This window comes from Euleptes europaea, chromosome 20, assembly GCF_029931775.1.
Source record: "Euleptes europaea isolate rEulEur1 chromosome 20, rEulEur1.hap1, whole genome shotgun sequence".
NCBI classification, from domain to species: Eukaryota; Metazoa; Chordata; class Lepidosauria; order Squamata; family Sphaerodactylidae; genus Euleptes; species Euleptes europaea.
In genome coordinates, this window is record NC_079331.1 from 21,836,294 (window position 1) to 21,857,704 (window position 21,411).

Consider the following 21,411-nt stretch of genomic DNA (forward strand, 5'->3'; position numbering starts at 1 on the left):
GTGAGGTCAATTGCTGAAGACTCAAATTCAAATTCAAATTCAAAAACCTTTATTGGCATAACAAATTGTACAAGGTATTCCAGAATTTGGCAAATGATAAAACATCAGTATCGCAATCTGTAGCAATAGATATGAATAAAATGAGGTATGCCAAAGTACAGTGGATATAAGGTATATATAGAAAACTAGTTTCTATGCTGAAGACTCAAGAAAAGAGAGTTGTGGATCTTGTGAGGATCACCCATGAAGCTGCCTTATCAGAATCAGACCCTTGATCCATCAAGGTCAGTATTGTCTACTCAGACTGGCAGAAGCTCTCCAGGATCTCAGGTCTTCCACATCACCCCGCTACCTGGTCCTTTTACCTGGAGGTGCTGTTAGGGACTGAACTGGGGACCTTCTGCATGCAAAGCCAATGCTCAGCCACCGAGCCATGGCCCTTCATGAAATAAAGCTTCTACTGGTCTTCTACTGAGCCAGACCCTTGGTCTATCAAGGTCAGTATTGTCTGACTGGCAGCAGCTCTCAGGGTCTCAGGTCTTTCCCAGATCCTTTTAAGCTGGAGCTGCTGGGGATTGAACCGGGACCTGCGTGCAAAGGAGATGCTCTGCCCCTGAACCATAACCCCTCCATTCTATGTCAAACACTGGCATAGAAGTATAGCCAGAGAGCTAAGGTTGCCAGGTCCCTCTTTGCCACCAGTGGGAGTTTTTTTGGGTGAAGCCTGAGGAGGGTGGGGTTTGGGGAGGGACTTCAATGCCATAGAGTCCAATTGCCAAAGCAGCCATTTTATCCAGGGGAACTGATCTCTATCAACTGGAGATCAGTTGTAATAGCAAGAGATCTCCAGCTAGTACCTGGAGGTTGGCAACCTGACAGAGAGCTCAGGGTTGGTGTTTAGCAGATAAGGGGTAGGTTTGCTAAAGGAAGATGGGGGCTTAGTGGTGCCAGGCAGAGGGCTAGACATAATAGGCCTCGGGGGGCATGCTCCTCTGCTCCTGGAGAGAATAGGTATGCATCATGACTAGTATCCACTTTGACTAGTAGCCATGAATACCCCTCTCCTCCATGAACATGTCCACTCCCCTCTGAAAGCCTTCCAAGTTGGCAGCCATCACTACATCTTGGCCCAGGGAGTTCCATCATTTCACTATGCATTGTGTGAAGAAAGACTTCCTTCTATCTGTTTGGAATCTCTCACCCTCCAGCTTCAGCAGATGACCCCGCATTCTACTATTATGAGGGAGGGAGAAGAGCTTCTCCCTGTCCACTGCCTCCATACCATGCATAATTTTATAGACCTCTATCATGTCTCCCCTTAACCACCATCTTTCCAAGCTAAACAGGCCTAAGCGTTTTAACCGCTCTTCATAGGGCAGTTGCTCTAGCCCCTGATCATTTGGGCTGCTCTTTTCTGGACCTTCTCAAGCTCTGCAACATCCCTTTTTAGGTGTGGTGACCAAACTGTGCACAGTATTCCAAGTGTGGTCTCACCACAGATTTGTACAAGGGCAGAATGGTAGCAGCAGTTTTATTCTCTATTCCTTGTCTAATTATGGCCAGCATGGAATTTGCCTTTTTCAAGCAGTCACACACTGGGTTGACATCTTCATCGAGTGATCCCCTACCACCCCAAGATCCCTTTCTTGGTCTATCGCTGCCAGCACAGATCCCATCAGTGTATATGTGAAGTTGGGATTTTTTGCCCCAGGAGGAGGAGACTAAACTCCTGAAACTTTGAGTCAGACTCCAAGCCAGAAGATCCTTATGTAAGGAAAGCAGGCCATTGCTCTCCTTCTTCCTGCAAGAATGGTCTAGGGCAGGGGTGTCAAACATGCGATCCGTGGGCCTGATCCGGCCCCTTGAGAGCTCTTACCTGGCCTGTGAGCCAGCTGAGGCAGCCACCCCCCACACACTCGATCTGGGCTGGCGAGGCATGGCCCGGCCTGGCCCAACCCGACCAAGTGACATTTACGTCATATCTGGCCCTCGTAACAAATGAGTTTGACACCCCTGGTCTAGGAGACATTCTCCCAAAGACTCTTGGGAAGCAGAACCGAAAGTCCATGCCTGCAACCAGACAGCCGCCCACATCTGCCATGCTAATACAAACGAGTATCCAACGGGATAAAGTCACCTTGTCGTGTCTGTCTCCCCTCCCCCGCCAACCTTTGCAGCATACAGTGATCTCTGTGGCCTTGTAAGGTATTTTTAAAAATCCCCCGAGTCACTTTTTTGGGGCTAATTCCAGTAGGGCTGCCAAACAGGTTAATTGTCAAATGATGGGAGCGGCGCCAGAGATTGCAGCGCGGCAGAACGAAGCTCTGTCAAATCCAGGGGGAGTTAATTATCTCATTATTGATACAGATTTTAGATTCTTTTTTTATTTTATTTTAACAAACGTTGAGCTTAGCCTTGCTTCCCTGACATGCAAAATTAGAAGCCGGGGTAATGCAGTGAAACTCTGCTCAGGATCAATGCGATTATGACCAAAGGGAAAATTGCACTGACCCCTTTCAGGCCTTCTTCCAACACTGTACAAACTCTCCCCAGAGTCAAGCAGCAACAGGGCTTCCTGTCTGCCTTTCTTCTTCCTCCCCGCCTGTAATAACTTGAGATACTGATATAGAATCACAGAGTTGGAAGGGACCACTAGGGTCATCTAGTCCAACCTCCTGCATAATGCAGGAAATTCATCACAACTATCTCCACCACACACACCCTCAATGACCCCTACTCCATGCCCAGAAGATGGTAAAAAACCCCATCCAGGATCCCTGGCCAATCTGGCCTGGAGGAAAACTGCTTCCTGACCCCAAAGTGGAGATCGGCACTACCATGGGCATGCAAGAAAGGGCCACGAGAGCCAAACACTGATGCAAACCTTCCTGCCCTACCTCTCATGATCTGCCTAAGGTCATAGAATCAGCATTGCTGACCGATGGCCAGACTACAGTTAGCTGGGCTCTGAGTAGGAGTGGGAAACTGAACTGCCTGACTGCTGATTGTGCCTAATTGAGGAAGGAGATTGCAGAAGCTGATTGTCCTTGGTTGAGGAGGGTCTGCTCTGCCTGGGCTCAGCCAATTAAATCTCCAATCGTCAATCAGCAGCCTTGCTGGGCTATCTAGCCCTCTCTACTTCATAAAAACACTTGGCGGGCACCAGAAAAGATGCTGTGGGTGCCAGAAAAAGTACTGATGGGCATCATGGTGTCTATGGGCACCACGTTGGGTGCCCATAGACACCATGATGTCCTAGAACATGTGCTCACTTCATGAAAACTACCAGCCAGGCCTCTTGGGTCTGCTGTCCCATTAGGAGGGTTCCCAGGTCCCTCTTCGCCATTGGTGGGTTTTTTGGGGGTGGAGCCTGAGGAGGGCGGGGTTTGGGAAGGGGAGGGACTTCAATGCCATAGAGTCCAATTGCCATCACACCCAACACTCCCCTGTAGCTGCAAAGTTAGATTTTGGTTTCTAATAAGCCCTCACAAACTCTGTTTCGCAAACAGCCTGCAGTATTCAATTATGCAACAGTTTATGTCCTGCCCCGTTACATACCATCCATCCTGGGGGACAGGCGCACTCTCCAGAGATGTGGTGACATGTTCCCCCGTTCTGGCACGGACACCGCTGCTCACACTGTGCTCCGTGACTTCCCGGAGGGCATGGCTCTTCACAGCTTCATTGGAACGGAGGAGGGAGGCAGAAACCCAACCAAAACACAAGCAGACACAGAAATAATTTATGCCGGGGAACCACCCATCACAGCCCTGGTCGCAGCGGCACAGTTCACAAATCATCACGCGTTCAATCGACAGCATCAACAGTAAAATGTAGTTATCCGATATTTATTGCTTGAAACAATGCTGCTTTTGTTTCCAGCCCTTTGTTTGTGTTTAGAGACCCTTATTCATAAAGACAATCTTGTCTGGTTTCAAGTGGTGTTAAAGGCATTTCCTGAGGGCCTGTGATTGAAGGTCAGATTTTATTTGGGAGGAAATTGGCAGGCTGAGCTGAGGAGTGGCTGAAACCCTTATTCTTGATAGTGTTGACTGAAAATGCTTCAAAGGCGGCACCTGAGGGCTTTCAACGTGCCAGGAAGAAGGGAGGCTAACCAGGAATTAAGAACCAAAGTCCCCAGAGTTGCCATGTTTGGCTGGAAATCACGTAACACAGCAACCTTACCGAAACGAAGACTTCTAGGACTGCGGACTGCCTGGATGGCAGAACTTCTGGAGAACTAGATTTATCCCACCCTGACCTGGATGGCCCAGGCTAGCCCGATCTCATCCGATCTCAGAAGCTAATCAGGGTTGGCCCTGGTTAGTCCTTGGATGGGAAACCATCAATGAAATCCAGGGTTGCTCTGCAGAGGCAGGCAATGGCAAACCACCTCTGAATGTCTCTTGCCTAGAAAACCCTACGGGGTCACCACATCTCAGCTTTGACTCGACAGCACTTTCCACCACAATTTTTGCCCTGACCTGGGTGGCCCAGGCTGGCCTGACCTCATCAGATCTGGGGAGCTAAGCAGGGTTGGCCCTGGTTAGTCCTTGGATGGGAGAGGACTAAGGATGTCCAGAGTCGGTACACAGAGGCAGGCAATGGCACACTACCTCTGAATGTCTCTTCTCATAAAACACTACGGGGTTGCCAGAAGTCGGCTGTGACTTGACTGCAGTTTCCACCATCAGTCGACTTACAAGCCGGCCATCAAGCCAATGAAATCGGCTAGTCACGCAACTTACAAGACGCCTGTGTATCCGGGGGCACAGTAGCACTCTCCCGTCTTGTGATCGCAGGTTGCCCCGTTGTGACACTGGCATTTCAGCTGGCAGCCTTTCCCGTAAGTTCCCGGGTCGCACAAGTCCTCACAGCGCCATCCTTTGTAACCTGTCGCACAGACGCAGGCGCCAGTGATGGGGTTGCAAAGGGCCTCGTTCTGGCACTGGCAACGGTTGCTGCAGTGGGGTCCCCAGTGGTCGCTATCGCAGCCTGCAAAACAACAACAACAAAACTCATTGAGCAAAACGGTACCAGTGACCTCTTATTCCAGCACTCTGAAATGTAGAAGGCCCACATTTCGAGCTGTGTTATCCTGAGCCAATGTGGTGTAGTGGCTAAGAGCGGTGGTTTGGAGCGGTGGACTTTGATCTGGAGAACCGGGTTTGATTCCCCACTCCTCCATAGGGCTGTCAATTCGGTTCGGTCCGAACTGAAAATCAACCGAATTTCCCCTGATTCGGTGATTTTCTGTTCGGACGGATCCGAACTCAAAACTGGCGGGCAACCCGGGGGGGCCGAATTCAGCGAGTTCGGGAGTTCGCGAATAAATCTGGCAAATCCGGCCGGGAGGCGCAGATCAGTTTAAAGGACAGCCCGCCCCCCTTCAGGAGAGCCCGCTGGAGAGGCGCGGGCTGCCTTTTAAACTGATCTGCGCCTCGAGGCGCAGATCAGTTTAAAGGGCAGCCCGCGCCTCTCCAGCGGAGCCCGCTGAAAGGTGCGGGCTGCCTTTTAAACTGACCTGTGCCTCCCGGCCGGGAGGCACAGATCAGTTTAAAGGACAGCCCGCCCCCCTTCAGGGGAGCCCGCTGGAGAGGCGCGGGCTGCCCTTTAAACTGATCTGCGCCTCCCGGCCGGGAGACACAGAGGGTTTAAAGGACAGCCTGCCCCCCTTCAGGGGAGCCCGCTGGAGAGGTGCAGGCTGCCCTTTAAACTGACCTGCGCCTCCCAGCTGGAGCCCGCTGAAAGGTGCGGGCTGCCCTTTAAACTGACTTGCGCCTCCCGGCCAGGAGGCACAGGTCAGTTTAAAGGGCAGCCCGCGCCTCTCCAGCGGAGCCCGCTGAAAGGTGCGGGCTGCCCTTTAAACTGACCTGCGCCTCCCAGCTGGGAGGCTCAGATCAGTTTAAAGGACCCCCGCGTGCCTTCAGGGAATCCCTCTGAAGGCGCGCGGGGGCCGAATTTTCCCCCGAACTCCGGATCCCCCCGAATTACCGGGGATCCGAAGCGGGGGAGTTCGGACTTCGGCACGTACCGAACCCACAAGGGTCAAATTCGGCCGAATCCGAACTGTACCGATTTTTTTTTTTTTGACAGCCCTACTCCTCCACATGAGCAGTGGAGGCTCATCTGGTGAACTGGATTTGTTTCCCCACTCCTACACACGAAGCCAGCTGGGTGACTTTGGGCTAGTCACAGTTCTCTTAGAGCTCTCTCAGCCCCACTTACCTCACAGGGTGTCTGTTATGGGGAGGGGAAGGGAAGGTGATTGTAAGCCGGTTTGAGGCTCCCTTAAGTGGTAGAGAAAGTCGGCATATAAAAATCAACTACTACTCCTCTTCTTCTTCTTCTTGCCAAAACATCTGTGGACTTATCAGTGCTGAAAACTGACGTGGATTTGAAGAAGGGCACAGATCCCTGCATCCTCTTCCTGTACGTCAAAAATACCACTTGGGTATAAACGCTGCAGATTTTGTGGGTTATGAGCACGGGCCATGTGTGGGCCAAGGGAGAGTCGACAGGCACCGAACAATCACTCCGCCCACTCCATCACCAAATGGCAGATGAACCATTAATTCTATTTGCATTTCCTGCCCATTCTTGACATTTGGACACTCATCAGAGCATGGCTGAAAACCACCATTTCAGGGCTTCAGCTACCACAGCTTTTCTCTAGCATACAGTAATGTGTTCCTGGCACACTGGGGTAGCTAAGGTCGTTTTATGCATGGGAGTTTTACCTGAGGTTTGTTGCTCGCTGGACCCACACTTTCCTGTTGGGAGTCTATGCACCAGCAGTCTTCAAGTTCACATTAGGGAGTATTTGAATCCCCACCCCTTGAAATGCTGCTTCTTATTGGCTGTAGTGAGAGAAAAGTTCCCTCCCCCAAACCCAACTGCCGCATAAAAAAGCATTTTAAGAACAAAAAACGGAGCAATCTGAAAAGAAGGGGGGGGGGGAGAAATCCAAGCCTCAGTTTTAAAAAGCCTTTGTTCTGCTCAGAAAGAGCTCCAAGGAAGCAGGAAGCAAGAAGTATTTGAATTCCCGCCTCTGGACATGCTGCTTTGTAATTGGCTATGAGCGAAACCAAGCTTCTGTGCCCCGTACTTTGCCTTCTGCTCGGGGATTTCACCCAGGCTGAGCTCAGGGAAGAGGGAAGAATCGGGTTAACAGAGAAATGGGAAGTCCCGGGATTTGTGAGGGCTGGCAGCGAGGTCATCTCTAATGGACAGAAAACTCATGCATAACTCCAAGGAACAACTGAGACAGATGGGGGGGGGGTTAACGTGAAAGTACCCATGCATAAACGACCTAAGAGAGGTACCCAGTTAAAAACTCATTTCATTTACACAAACAGCTTTCACCTGTGATGTTGGGATGATGTTTCTTTAGACATCGACACCCCACTTTCCCATCCAATGGGGACCCAACACGACTTGCAACATCCTCCTCGTCTCCTCCATTTTATCCTCACAACAACTACCCTGTAGTAGGAAGCTTAGGTTGAGATAGAATACTTGGTTCCTGATTACTCAGTGAGCTTCCAAAGCACAGTGGGATTAGTATCTGGGTCTCCCAGGTCTTAGCCCAGTACTCTAACCGCTACACAACACACATGACTACCACACAAAGCTGCTGAATTGTTGAAATAATGTATGCAAAGTACAACTCTGTTTAGCTTCCCAGATCTGATGAGATCGGGCTATATCCTGGAACAGACAGATTCCCTGCGGTGTAATTCACACCAAACCATGGCTCCTTCTCCCAAGCCTTCCCTGTAAGATTTCTGGGCCAATTTTCCCTTCCCGTGTCTATATGAAGAAATGAGCTGTGACTAATGAACGTTCATGCTAGAATAAACATTTGTAGCTTTTAAGGTGCTGCTAGATTTTTTGTTTTATCTTGCTAAATCAGATTAAAGGGCAATGCCCTGACCTGGATGGTCAAGGCTAGCCCGATCTCATCAGACCTTGAAAGCTAAGCAGGGTCAGCCCTGGTTAGGACTAGGATGGGAGACCACCAAGGAAGGTCAGGGCTGCTATGCAGAAGCAAGCAATGGCAGATCACCTCTGCACGTTTTTTGCCCTGCCCTGGATAGCCCAAGCTAGCCCAATCTCATCAGCTCTCAGAAGCTAATCAGGGTCGGCCCTGGTTAGTACTTGGATGGGAGACCACCAAGGAAGTCCCGGTCTCTATGCAGAGGCAGGCAATGGCAAACCACCTCTGACTGTCTCTTGCCTTGAAAACCCTACCGGGTCGCTGTAAGTAGGCTGTGACTTGATGGCACTTTGCACCACCAGATAGATCCTACAGAGGCCCATGATGGTAGGATATAAAGGGTAATTAATCAACAACCCCAAAGATCAAGCAGACCCTACTGTAGGCGCACAGAGGCAGGCAATGTCAAACCACTTCTGAATATCTCTTGCCTTGAAAACCCTGAATGGTTGCTGTAAGTCAGCTACAACGTGACGGTGCTGTCCACTTGACGGCACAACCCCCCTTCCCTATAATATCTAGTTCTGCTTTCTCACAGGGGACATCGTCTTGGACGATTCCCCACCTGGACAAATGGAGTGTTCCTTTTGAAAAGAGAAGCTCTCAAAAATAGTTTGTGGTATAACTGGGGGGGGGTTGGGGGGGAGGGTGGCGGCACTGGTATTCAAAGCCCTTTGAGGAAAGGTTGAAGGAGTATGTTTAGCCTGAAGAGAAGACTGAGAAGGGATATGATAACCATCTTCAAGTACTTGAAGGGCTGTCATATAGAGGATGGTGCCGAGTTGTTCTGTTGCCCCAGAAGGTCAGATCAGAACCAACGGGTTGAAATTAAATCAAAAGTGTTTCCAGCTAAACATTAGGAAGAACTTTCTAACAGTTAGAGCAGTTCCACAGTGGAACAGTCTTCCTCAGGAGGTGGTGGGCTCTCCTTCACTGGAGGTTTTTAAGTAGGGGCTAGATGGCCATCTGTCAGCAATGCTGATTCTATGGCCTTAGGCCATAGAAGATGTTGGCCATCTTCTGGGCATGGAGTAGGGGTCACTGATGGGTATGGGGGAGGTAGTTGTGAATTTCCTGTATTGTTCAGGGGGTTGGACTAGAGTCCCTTCCAACTCTATGATTCTAGAAGCTCTCAAAAATAGTATGTGGGGTGTTTTTTCGGGGGGTCACTGATATTCAAAGTAGAACAGATGTATCCAAAAACCCAAGGAGCACCTGAGTGAGCCTAAAGGGGTTTTTGGATTGGGGCTCAGGGGATGCGCCAGCAGAGAAGACTCGAAGCTCACTCCTTCTCAGGAGAGTGTGTCCTCTAGATTTACGACAACAAGTCCCGGCACTCTAAGGCACTTCATCGGCAGGCTGCTTTTATTGCACTGTAAAGAGAGATGGATTTATCTCTTTTTCCTGCGGGAGGGAAGGGAGGATGGTGCTGGAGAAACAAGAGATGCTGCCTGCCAATTTCATGGACTAGAAATGCCTGCTAGCCAGGGCTTGGGCTCCATTGGGATAGAGGGTTGCCAAGTCCTGGCTGGGAAATTCCTGATTTGGGAGTGGAGCCTGGGGACGGGAAGAGCCCCCGTGGCGCAGAGTGGTAAGCTGCAGTACTGCAGTCAAAGCTCTGCTCATGACCTGAGTTCGATCCCAATGGAAGTTGGTTTCAGGCAGCCGGCTCAAGGTTGACTCAGCCTTCCATCCTTTCGAGATCGGTAAAATGAGTACCCAGCTTGCTGGGGGTAAAGGGAAGATGACTGGGGAAGGCACTGGCAAACCACCCCGCAAACAAAGTCTGCCTAGAAAACGTCGGGATGTGATGTTACCCCATGGGTCAGGAATGACTCGGTGCTTGCACAGGGGACCTTTACCTTTTACCTGGGGAGGGGAGGGTTTGTGGAGGACAGGGACCCCTGTAACTCTGGGTTGGGAAATTCCTGGCGATTTGGAGGTGGTGCCTGGGGTGGCAGGGTTTGGGGAGAGGAGGGGCTTCAATGTGGTGTCATGCCACAGATTCTACCCTCCAAAGCAGCCATTCTCTCCAAGGGAACTGATCTCTGTACTCTGGAGATCAGTTGAAATTCTGGGAGAGCTCCAACCTGGAGGATGGCAACTCTAGTTGAGACTGAGCACCATGCTTTGGTCCTGAAATCTGTTCTCTCCTCCTACACACACAGCCCCTCAGCTGAGTCCTGAAACATACAAAGGAACAAATAAGGAAGATAATGCCTCTCCTCTGAGCATGCAAAAAGTGCTGTCTCTCCATCAGTGAATAAAAACAACTATGAAGATAGTTTCAGGTGGACAGCCATGATGATCTGACGCATAAGAGCTAAATTCGAGTCCCGTAACACTGAAGAAGAAGAGTTGGTTTTTGTATGTCAACTTTCTCTCCCACTTAAGTATGAATCAAACAGGCTTACAATCACCTTCCCTTCCCCTCCCCACAACAGACACCCTGTGAGGTAGGTGGGGCTTAGAGCTCTAAGAGCTGTGACTAGCCCAAGGTCACCCCGCTGGCTTCCTGTGTAGGAGTGGGGAAACAAATCCAGTTCACCAGATTAGCCTCCGCCACTCATGTGGAGGAATGGGGAATCAAACCCGGTTCTCCAGTTCAGAGTCCACCGCTCTTAACCACTAAGTGGATATGCGGGTATGCGGTTTCGAGAGTCAAGGCTCTCTTCTTCAGATACTTTATCAGATTTTTGGGGTATAAGCTTTCAAGAGTCAAAGTTTCATCAGATACAAGTAGGAATAGAGATAATTGAGTGCTTATATCTCACTCTAATCAAGCTGATTATATTTTGCATTGTACCTTTTCACTGAACCTTTGTATCCTGACTCCTTTCTGTGCAACAACCCTCCCAACATTTATACCTGTACTCAAAATATAGGTTGTGTAAAGGATAGATGAAGATAGTTGAATAAGAAATGAAGGGGGGAAGTGGGCAGCAGAAAGTGGAGAAATTATTTAAAGTAGAGCTAAAGTAGGGATGACAAGTATAACTAACTGTAGCAATCGTAGATACTGTTTATAATTTTAGAATTTATAGATCTGGTTAACCAGAAGATTCATACAGTGAAAGAGTAAGATGCTTATGTAACTTAGAGTAGCTCATCATTAAGTTAATCTACTGTATGGCTTAAACGAGTGTTTCCTGATTATTTTCTGATTCACTTACAATTATTTACTGATCCCCCTGGACGAAGGTCTAGACTGTATGTATGTGTATGTGTTCGTAATTGTTTAAATTTTCAATTAAAAATATTTTTTAAAAAACCCTCCCAACTTCTGACTGGGCCTTATGGGTTCAGGGATCTCCACTCCTATTTGAATCAGGCAAAGGTGGCTTTGACTCTCTAAAGCTTACATCCTGGAAATCTTGTTGATTTCTGAGGTGCTACTGGACTCGAATCTAGCGCTAAAAACAACCAGACACAGATTGATGGGAATGATGCTTCCAAGCAAACCTGAGCCGCGGAATATCTTTTTTTAATGGAACCAAATACAGGTTGAGTATCCCTTATCCGGACATCCAATATCCGAACTGACCCCAAAACCAGACTTTTTCTGTTTTAGAATTTTTTAATTTTTAAAAAAGATAATTCAAAAAGAAAAAGGGGAGGAAAAAAATTAGGAAAAGATAAAAAGGAGTTTTATACAATACATTCAAAATTTCTTCTACTCCCCCCCCTCCTTGGCACCCAGAATATGTTGAGGTAAACTCACTAATACATTAAAAACTACCTATTAAAAATAATATCAGATGTTTTCAACAGTTCTTGTCCTGTCTTCTTTGAAAACCAGACTTTTTGAGCCAGCAGGCAGGCGTTACTCACAGGCCCTCAGCAGCGCCATTGATGGTTCAATGTACACATTATTTAAAATATTGTTTAAAATTACATTCAGGCTACGTGTATCGTGTATATAAAACACATATAAAACATAAATGAATTTCATGTTTAGACTTGGGTCCCATCCCCACGATATCTCATTATGCATATGCAAATATTCCAAAATACAGAAAGATTCTAAATACGGACCACTTCTGGTCCCAAGCAGTCGGGATAAGGAATAGTCAACCTGTACTAGTATTGTGCTCTTCACAGACACCTGAATTGTGGTAATCAGCTGATTGACTTGCTTACTCAGTATTTACATCACTGAGCAACTTAAAACCACCATGAGACCTGGACGATGCTTCAGAGAGAACGTCAATAAGGAAGAAACGTTTTCTGTGACAAACCCAAATCTCTGCGTCCTTAAAGGATCTGACTTCTTTGACCTTCAGGCTTCTGTCTCTCATTCGCCGCATGTGACAGAATCTATATGCTTTACATGAGGTATCAAGGGAGCCTCATGAATATTCCATCAAAGGTAAAGAGAAGCAGGAGTGAACTCCTGGGCCAACACACACCCCAATGGGCCAAGCTCTGTTCTTCTTTTACACCACAAAGTCTGCCGGAATGGCCTGATTTTCGTCAGTGTAAGCAAGAGAGAGGAGAGGCAGAATTCAACCAGAATCATCAGCTATTCCAGAACATTTCTCAAGTCAATTTTTTAGCATTTAAATAAAACAGTAATCGTGTTGGGAAGGTGGCTAATGAAGAAAGCGAGTTGAACTCAAGATGAGAACATACCAGGAGGTGGAAGCTGGGGAGAGTTATTAAAAACATTTTTTACAAACCCACCAAGCCAATAAAATGAGGCTGGAAAAGAAATCGGGGATTGGAAACCTGCCCAGTGATTGAAACCAACACAGGTTTTTTTTGTCTATAGAGCTACGTGCTAAATTTCACCCTTAACACAGATGCAGGCCTAGCATGTATACCTTTCAGCACACAAGACCTCTGCCTGAGACCCTGGAGAGCAGCTGCCAGTCCGAGTAGACAATACTGACTGATGGACCAAGGGTCTGATTCAGTGTAAGGCAGCTTCATGTGTTCATGTGTGTTCATGAGCATTGTTTGTTCTAATTCCAATTATTTCGATATCTGGAAAACACACAATAGAAGGCTGTGAATGACGGACATGCTGTATGCAGAAACATCTGTTGTCAACTCCCACGTTAGATTAAGTCAAGAGCAAATACTAGCTTCTAATTGTACTGTAGGATCCACCTGGTGATGATCCACCTCTCTAACCACAGCTCAGCTTGGCTGAATTCAGCCCGGCATGCAAGAGAAACAGAAGAGAGGAGACTGTTGGAAATAGGTTCCAGGGGAAAAGGCCGCAAAAAAAATTGAGAAAGACCTTGTTCATTCTGTTCCGCTGTGGCTTCCAGCCAATGCCATTAATCAGCTTCCTCCCCTTAACAATAAACATCAAAAGTCACACCAGTTAATCTCCCGGATGGAATGTGCCAACAGGCGACATGTTAATTTTTCTCGATCCACGAATCTCAGCTTCTGCAGCTTGAAAAGAAGCGGCTTAATGTGAACAATCTTCCAACGTGAGCCTGGCAGGGTTTTCGCAGGGATGCCAACTTTGGAAGATTGCAAGAGGCCCGGGACTCCGACACACAGAGGTTAGATTGGCCAGGGATCCTGGAGGTGTGTGTGTGTGGGGGGGGAGGTAGCTGTGAATTTCCTGCATTGTGCAGGGGGTTGGACTAGATGATCCTGGTGGTCCTTTTCAACTCTATGATTCTAGGTTTGTATGTATTTTATGTATTTTATCTATATTGTAAGCTGCTTTGAGTTCTGTAAAGAAGGAATGTGGCTAATAAATGTTCTAAACAAATAAATAAGAGAGACAGAGAGAGAAGTTAACCATGTCTTAATTTTTCTATAGACCCCACTAGGACCTCTTTGGATTCCTGACGGAACCAACCAGGTCATTCTATCCGATCCTATGTGAAGCGAATACAGTTGCATTTCAATCAGACAACTCTCTCATTAGCTGCAGACTCTCCTGCAACCAGCCACTAATTCCTTTGTATAAACATCCAAAACATCCCAACTTCTTTTCTCTAGCACCATCCAGAAAGGTTCTCCCTTCAACAGAGATCTGTCTCACAGTGTCCCGAGAAAGCGTTACCCATTTCTCATCTATACCTCTTGATTTCGCTTTCAGTTTCACAATGCAAAAGGAAATAATACAGAGTTTTGTCAGATGTTGATAAAGAGAGTTAGGAGCCTATGAAAACCCAGCTGGTCAATTCTCAGACGGATCTTGTTGTATTCAGGAAGGGAAACAGAAGAGAGACTGGCCACAGAAACATCAATCAGGAATTATGAAAGACATTTTCAATCAAGGGCAGCACTGAACAGAATGGAGGGGAACAGAACATCTGAGAACATCGGCCACTCTTTAGAAAGCCTCCGGTTCCCTTTGTAGACCCGACTGCCCCATTCGAAGGTGTTTTAGTGTCCTCGCCCATTTCAAAGGTTGTCGCCACCCCAGTGAAGTCCTTGCAGTGGAGATCTGATTGGCTGTTCAGATTTTGAAAACGTTGCTTTGGCAGCGGCTGCCACCCCAGCACAAGGATCTTCACTGCACGACTGAAGGTAAGCTATAGGCTTAGAAAGTATTTTTAAACAATAGGTTCATTTTAAAGAACTGTTGAATAGAACTTCTGCCTGACGTGTTGAGGTGTTCGTAAAGGAAAAGTGCCCTGTGTTTCCTTTGGCTGCAATACTATACAACATTGGCTCTCAAAAACATTGGCTCAGGCTTCAGCCTAGCTAGCTGTCAGATAGGGCTTCTAACAGCTCCGTTCCCAAACAAGATGGTTTCCCCGCGAACAAGATGGAGTTCTCCGTGAACTCCTCCCCCCCGTTTTGCACACGAGCCCCGGCCAGGGATTTACAATTGTATTGGGACCCGCCCGTGTAAATCTCCGATCTGATATCGGGTTCCACGCACAAAGCCGAGAGCTCGGCCATCTCCTCCACTGATTGCTCACGATTGTTTCTGTTTCTGTTTTACTTGAGTCGTTACCGGCAGGAAACAACTACATTGTGTCTTTGTTCTTGTAACCCTATTGTATCAGCGCTATATATGTATCCATACTCCCCCAGTCATGTATTCCAGCCTTGCTCGTCTCCTTACTGAAATCACTGACTTTCGGAATAAATCCTTGAATCGCTACTCTGTCTGGATTGGAGTTTTATTGCCTGAAAAGCCGTGCCTTGCTGAAGCCTGACATTAGGCTGGAATCACTATTTTTTTTTATTTTCTACCAGTTTGTTCTTGAAAAGATGTTTTCTATGTCGTCCCGATCCGCCAAACTGATCCGGCGGTACGAGCGCATCTGCCAGTCGGAACGGCAGAGAGAGGCCCTACTCCGGGAAGAAGCAGCCCCGGAAGGAGCTGGCCCACTCCGGGAGGAAGCAACCCCGGCGGGTTGCCCCGCAGAATTTGCCGAGGGGGCACCGCTAAACGAACTCCACACCGGACAGAACGTCCACCGATCGACAACGACCCAAAGCTTTGATCACCTGTACCGAGGCCCGCTGGAAGACCGGTACTCCGGGAGGGAGACACCGTTCCGAGACCTGACACCAGCCACCTTGACCCCTTACCCCCGGGAGGAGGAACACCGTCTTCTACTACAGCGGAACCACGACCTGACCCGGGAGAATCGGGACCTTCAGGCCCAGCTGGGGGCCCTGCAGAGGGAGATGACGGCGCTAGCAGGAACGGTGCAAGGACTCCGATAGTCCATAGGCGCTGCGACCACCACCCCCGTGCATTCTCCACGCAGTCGCCCGGGACCTGAACATCTCCTTTGATGGGACCTGCGCACTGTTACCCCACTTCCTATTACAACTTTCTGGCTTCATGAACGACCAGGGTGAGACTTTTCCTTCTGAAGAAGCCCGGGTGTGGTACGCCATCGGACATCTGGAGAAGGAGGCGCTGGGGTGGGCAGTGGCAGCAACAGAAGTTAACCCTGGACTTTTGTGCTCCCTCGATGATTTCCTGGAAGCCCTGCACCGCTGGTTTGAGGACCCTCACCGGGCAGAGAGGGCCAAGATTGGCATGCGCAAATTGAGGCAGGGGTCCCGGTCAGTGCTAGAATATGCCCAAGAGTTCTAGTCCCTGGCGTGCAAAGTGCGAGACTGCGCTGGGAAGTGTTGGACGGCTGCCTGACTCTGGGAGACCCTGACACTGTGGAGGGCTGGATCCGGCTGGCAGGGCAAGTAGAACACCACAAGTAGAACATCACAAGTTCACCAGGGACCGCTCGGGGAAGGATCCCCCCCAGAGGCCCGACCAAGGGGAACGCTGCTACAGAGGTACACCGAGGCGAGGGGAATCAAGGCAGGTTCCTGGAGAAGAGAGCGCACCACTTCAGGGAGGGGTCCTGTCTGCGTTGCAGAAGAATGGGACACTTCGCAGCCAAGTGCACCAGCGGATCGCCCAGACAGGCGACAGGCAGGAAGGCTCAGACCGGCTACCAAGTTCCGGACCTGAAAAGAACGGAGGGAACACCCACCCGGCGCGGAACAGCGGCTTTAAGCATGGATCTGGAGCCCATTCTGTGCGAACATCGCTGCTGTTCCAGAGATGTCTCGCCGCCAAAAAACGAAGGAAGCTTCCTGTGAGTGAACCGGCACAGGAGGCTACTTCACAAGAAACCAAGCCGGTTCTGACCTGGGTGAGTGACCAGGGAGAGACTCTCTTGATACCCGTGGTGTTAAAAGAATCCCCAGGGAGGGGATCCAGTTGCAGTAGTGGGCATTTTGGACTCTGGTTGCTCCAGAACTTTGATAGACCGAGAAGCGTTTGACCGATTACAGTTGGGGGCGGTGGAGTTGGACCAACCCTTGCGCTTCCGTCAAATAGATGGGAGGGACCTTCAGTGGGGCCCCGCTCATTTGCGCTCTGACCCTGTGTTGTTGGGGGTGGGGCTCACTGGGAGCAAATCAGCCTCACCAAAGCCCCTGGGATCGCTTACCCGGCGATTCTGGGAAGCAATTGGCTGGCGGGTCACAATCCCAGCATCGACTGGGCACAGCGTCAAGTAGTGTTTGAATCCCCTCAATGCAGGTGGCATTGCAGGGAGGACATGCCCGATGGGGGGAGGGTGACTGCCGCGACAGCGATTCCCGTAGCTCTACCCCCGGAGTATCAGGACTGTGGATGTCTTTGAGGGGAAGGACTGTGACTTACTACCCCCTCATCGCACTACGGACTGTGCCATTAAGTTAACGGCAGACATGAAGCCCTCTAAGGCTCGGATTTACCCCATGAGCCCCCAAGAGAAAACTGTATTGCGGGAGTTTCTGGATAAGAATCTGGCTAGGGGATTCATCCGTCCGTCCAAGGCTGCATTCTCCTCACCCTGCTTCTTCGTGAAGAAGAAAGGGACTTCGGACCTCCGGTTGTGTGTGGACTATAGGGGGCTTAATGCAGTTACCGAAACCAACGCATATCCCATCCCCCTCATCCCTGGCCTTCTCAGCCAGCTACAGGAGGGCAGAGTGTTTTCTAAACTGGACTTGGCAGAAGCCTACTACCGGGTTCGGATTAAGGAGGGGGATGAGGCTAAAACAGCCTTCTCATGTTGCTATGGGCTTTTTGAATTTAGAGTAATGCCTTTCGGGTTGTCTGGAGCTCCGTCTTGCTTCATGCAACTCATCAATGAGATTTTGCATGATCTGTTGTTCCAGGGGGTCATTGTGTACTTGGACGACATTTTAATTTATTCATGAGACTCGGAAGAGCACAGGAAATTGGTGTGGGAGGTTTTGCGCCGGCTGCGGGAACACCACCTGTACGCCAAACTATCCAAGTGTGCCTTTAACCAGGACAAGCTTACTTTTCTTGGGTTTGTGGTGTCCCCCAACGGGTTAATCATGGACCCCGAGAAGGGTCAGGCGGTCTGGGATTGGGAACCTCCCCGGACCCGCAAACAGGTTCAGCAATTTCTGGGCTTCGCAAATTTCTACCGGGGTTTCATCCCAGATTTTGCCGAAATAGCCCTCCCAATCACGGAACTCCTTAGGACCAAGGGGAGGGGTCAGGAGGCCACTGCCGCTAACTATCGGGTAGCATGGAACGACCACTGCAAGGCAGCGTTTGACTTACTTAAGAGCCGATTTACTAACGGGCCCGTTTTGGCTCACCCCGACTGTTCTCAACCTTTTACCCTTCAAGTGGATGCTTCTGATAGGGCGATGGGGGGAGCACTCTTGCAGAAGGACACTCGGGGAGGCTCTGACCCTGCGCCTATTTTTCCAAAAAGTTCTCTGGGGCCGAACTCAACTGTCCGATAGGGGAGAAGGAGGCCATCGCAATTAAACACGCCCTCACGGTCTGGCGCCGTTCTTGGAGGGGGCTGTGGTGCCATTCGAGGTTTGGACGGACCATCGGAACCTCGAAGCCATCCTGGAGCAGAGGAAACTCTCAGCCAAATAGCTTCGTTGGGCGGATTTTTTTTCTAAATTCCGCTTCACTATTAAGCATGTCCCCAGGAAGGAGAATTGCCTGGCGGATAGTCTCTCCCGCATGCCGCAATACGACTGCAGAGTCGAGGGGCCGATTGGGTCTCTTTTTACCCCAGAACACCTTGGCTTGGACCCGGAGGGGGCAAGCGAAGTAGTTCTAACCCGGGCCCAACTCCGGGCAGTGCCCCCCTGCCTACCCCGGCTCTCCCACATGGGGAAGTCACCGAAGCCACCCATCCCCAGGAAGTCCAGACCCGGGCCCAGACCCAGGCAGCAGTTTCCCCCTCTCCCCCTGACCTCCTGCATGAGGACACGGTTGAACCCCCCTCCCCTGCTTGCGGGGACCCCCTAGCGACCTGCCCCCTGCCACCCAGGCTAGGTGGGGGGAGGAGGCCCTTTTGGAAGAACGAGAGGGGAAGTCTCTTGGGAGAGAGGAAGCCGGGGCCCCGGAGGAAAAGACTTATGTCCCCCTGAAGCTGCGCCGGGAGGTGCTAGAATGGAGCCACAGCTCCAAGACAGGGGGGCACTTTGGTTTTGTTAAGACCCTGCACCTGGTTAGATGACGCTTTTGGTGGTCCGGGATGCGACAGGACATCGATAGTTTTGTAAGGTCTTGCCCAACGTGCGCCACCAATAAACGCCTTATGGGGAAGCAGCCCGGTCTACTAAAACCCCTGGAGACTCCGGAGGCACCCTGGCGGGTGATCGGTATGGACTTTGTGACCAATCTCCCTCCCAGCCAGGGGAAGTCCGTACTGTGGGAGATCACGGATCTGTTTTCAAAACAGATCCACCTTATTCCGTGCGAAGGACTGCCCTCAGCCCACAAATTAGCCCGCCTTTTCGTGCAACAGGTTTTCCGTCTGCACGGATTTCCTCAGAAGATCGTGAGCGACAGAGGCTTGGTATTCCTTTCTAAATTCTGGCAGGCATTTTTGGGGATCGTCGGGGTGCAACAGGGTTTGTCCTCTGCCTACCACCCCCAGACGAATGGGCAGATGGAGACGGTGAATGCCGTCATTGAATGCTACTTGTGCTGCTTCACCAAGAATTTTAAGTCTTTGCATCCTTGTCGGACGCTAGCGGTGACATGGCCAATATTAATGTGGTTTATTGTTTTCCTGACGACTACATTGGCTGACTGATCACCAGCTGATGAATTCGGAAGGTATAAGAATGAACCTCTTCTGATATAGAACTATGGAGTTTTGGGGACGCGCTGGCGTGTCCTCATTCTGCATCACTTTGCGATCTTTTTGCCCCAGGGGGACTCCCTGTGGGACTGACACTCTGCAAGATGGAAACAAGCCTTGCGTTTGGAAATCTGGTAATAACTTTGAAGCAAATCCTTTTGTCGTCGTAACCTCTTGCAAAGCCTCGCCTATTGCTTAAGAATTAATGTGTAGTTAGCAATTGTTAGACTTTCTTGTTTTCATGCTATTTTGCTTCCATGAATATTTTACTTTCTGTAATGAGCACATTTCTTTAGAATAAATCTTTGACTTTACTTTGGAGTCTATGAAACCTTTTTGGGCCTCAGGGCTAAATCTAAGTGCCTAAGTGTGTGTTTGTGGAAACCACCTACCTTTTGTAACATTTGCTGACAGCTACCCTCCCCTGACAGAATCTCTACTCTGCAGGGCTGGTGCGGTCTTTTTGGTCTTTTGGGAACTAGCCGGGGAAGAGTTGCTCTCAGCTCCTCCCTGTTAAGGCTAAACCTTCTGGAACTGAGAGCTGGTGGCAGACCTACCTACACTGTGCTATAGGAGGAATTCTGGAGCCCAGTGGGTGTTTTGGGTTTTCTTAGGAAAACATTTGGTGACTTTTGACCCAAAGAGGAGCAGTGTTAATAATAGAGTTAAGCATGATCTCACTCCCCAACATTTTGTGGTTGACTCCCCTTCTTGTTTCGGTTGTCAACCTCCAGGTATGAAACGCGTACTTGTGATAGACCCACCTTGGACCTTTCTTCGTCTCTTCGTGATTTTTCATGGACTATAATTCTTGAGTATACATGAGCCTTTGTTAAGGCCACAGAAATAATTCTTGAATTTATGTTGTTCATGTTTTGTTGTTAAAAGCAATCTGTATATATACATTTTTTGTTATTTCAGACCCAGTGAGGTTTCTGTGTGGTTTATGAATATATGTTTTGTTTTGGATTTTCCAAAAAATAGAATTATTATATTCTATAATATTGTTTTCTTTTCCAGTTGGTATATTTCACATTATATTATCTTTGAAGCCACGTGCTGCCATTTATTATAGTTTCTACTATTTCCAGCATAGGTATTTTCTTCTTCCAACCAACCTCCAGGTACTCGCTGGAGATCTCCTGCTATTACAACTGATCTCCAGCCAATAGAGATCAGTTCACCTGGAGAAAGTGGCTGCTTTGGCAACTGGACTCTATGGCATTGAAGTCCCTCCCCACCCCACCCCACCCCACCCCCCCTCCTCAGGCTCTGCCCCCAAAACCTCCCACCGGTGGTGAAGAGGGACCTGGCAATCCTACTTCGTGTGGCAGCTGGTTTGTGATTAGCTCCACCTCCTGCAGCAGCCATTTTGTGGACCTGGAGAAGGGTTCTGGTTATCCTTAGAAGACACTGTTATTGGTGGCAACATTACTGAAGGCTGTGTAGGACTTCAGCAAGGGCCTGGAGACCAAGCCCTACAAGGAAAGGCTGAGGGACTTGGGAATGTTTAGTCTGAAGAAGAGGAGGTTGAGGGGGGACATGATTGCTCTCTTGAAGTATTTGAAGGGCTGTCACTTAGAGGAGGGCAGGGAGCTGTTCCTGTTGGCAGCAGAGGATAGGACTCACAATAATGGATATAAATTATAGGCAGAAAGGTACTGACTGGACATTAGGAAGAATTTTTTTTATAGTAAGAGTAGTTCAGCAGTGGAATCGGCTGCCTAGGGAGGTGGTGAGCTCCCCTTCTCTGGCAGTCTTCAAGCAGCAGCTGGACAAATACTTGTCAGGGATGCTCTAGGCTGATCCTGAACTGAGCAGGGGGTTGGA

General features: G+C 49.3%; 1 protein-coding gene across 1 annotated transcript in view; it reads right to left on the reverse strand.

Moving 5' to 3' along the window:
- MEGF11 (multiple EGF like domains 11) overlaps positions 1 to 21,411 on the reverse strand; it is a 385,704-nt gene that overhangs the window by 175,740 nt on the left and 188,553 nt on the right. Inside the window, exons 6-7 of the mRNA XM_056865833.1 lie at positions 4,749 to 4,995; positions 3,559 to 3,679 (exon numbers count right to left, since the gene is read on the reverse strand). Coding sequence (XP_056721811.1) covers positions 3,559 to 3,679; positions 4,749 to 4,995 — 368 coding nt within the window. The remainder of the gene's footprint in view (positions 1 to 3,558; positions 3,680 to 4,748; positions 4,996 to 21,411) is intronic.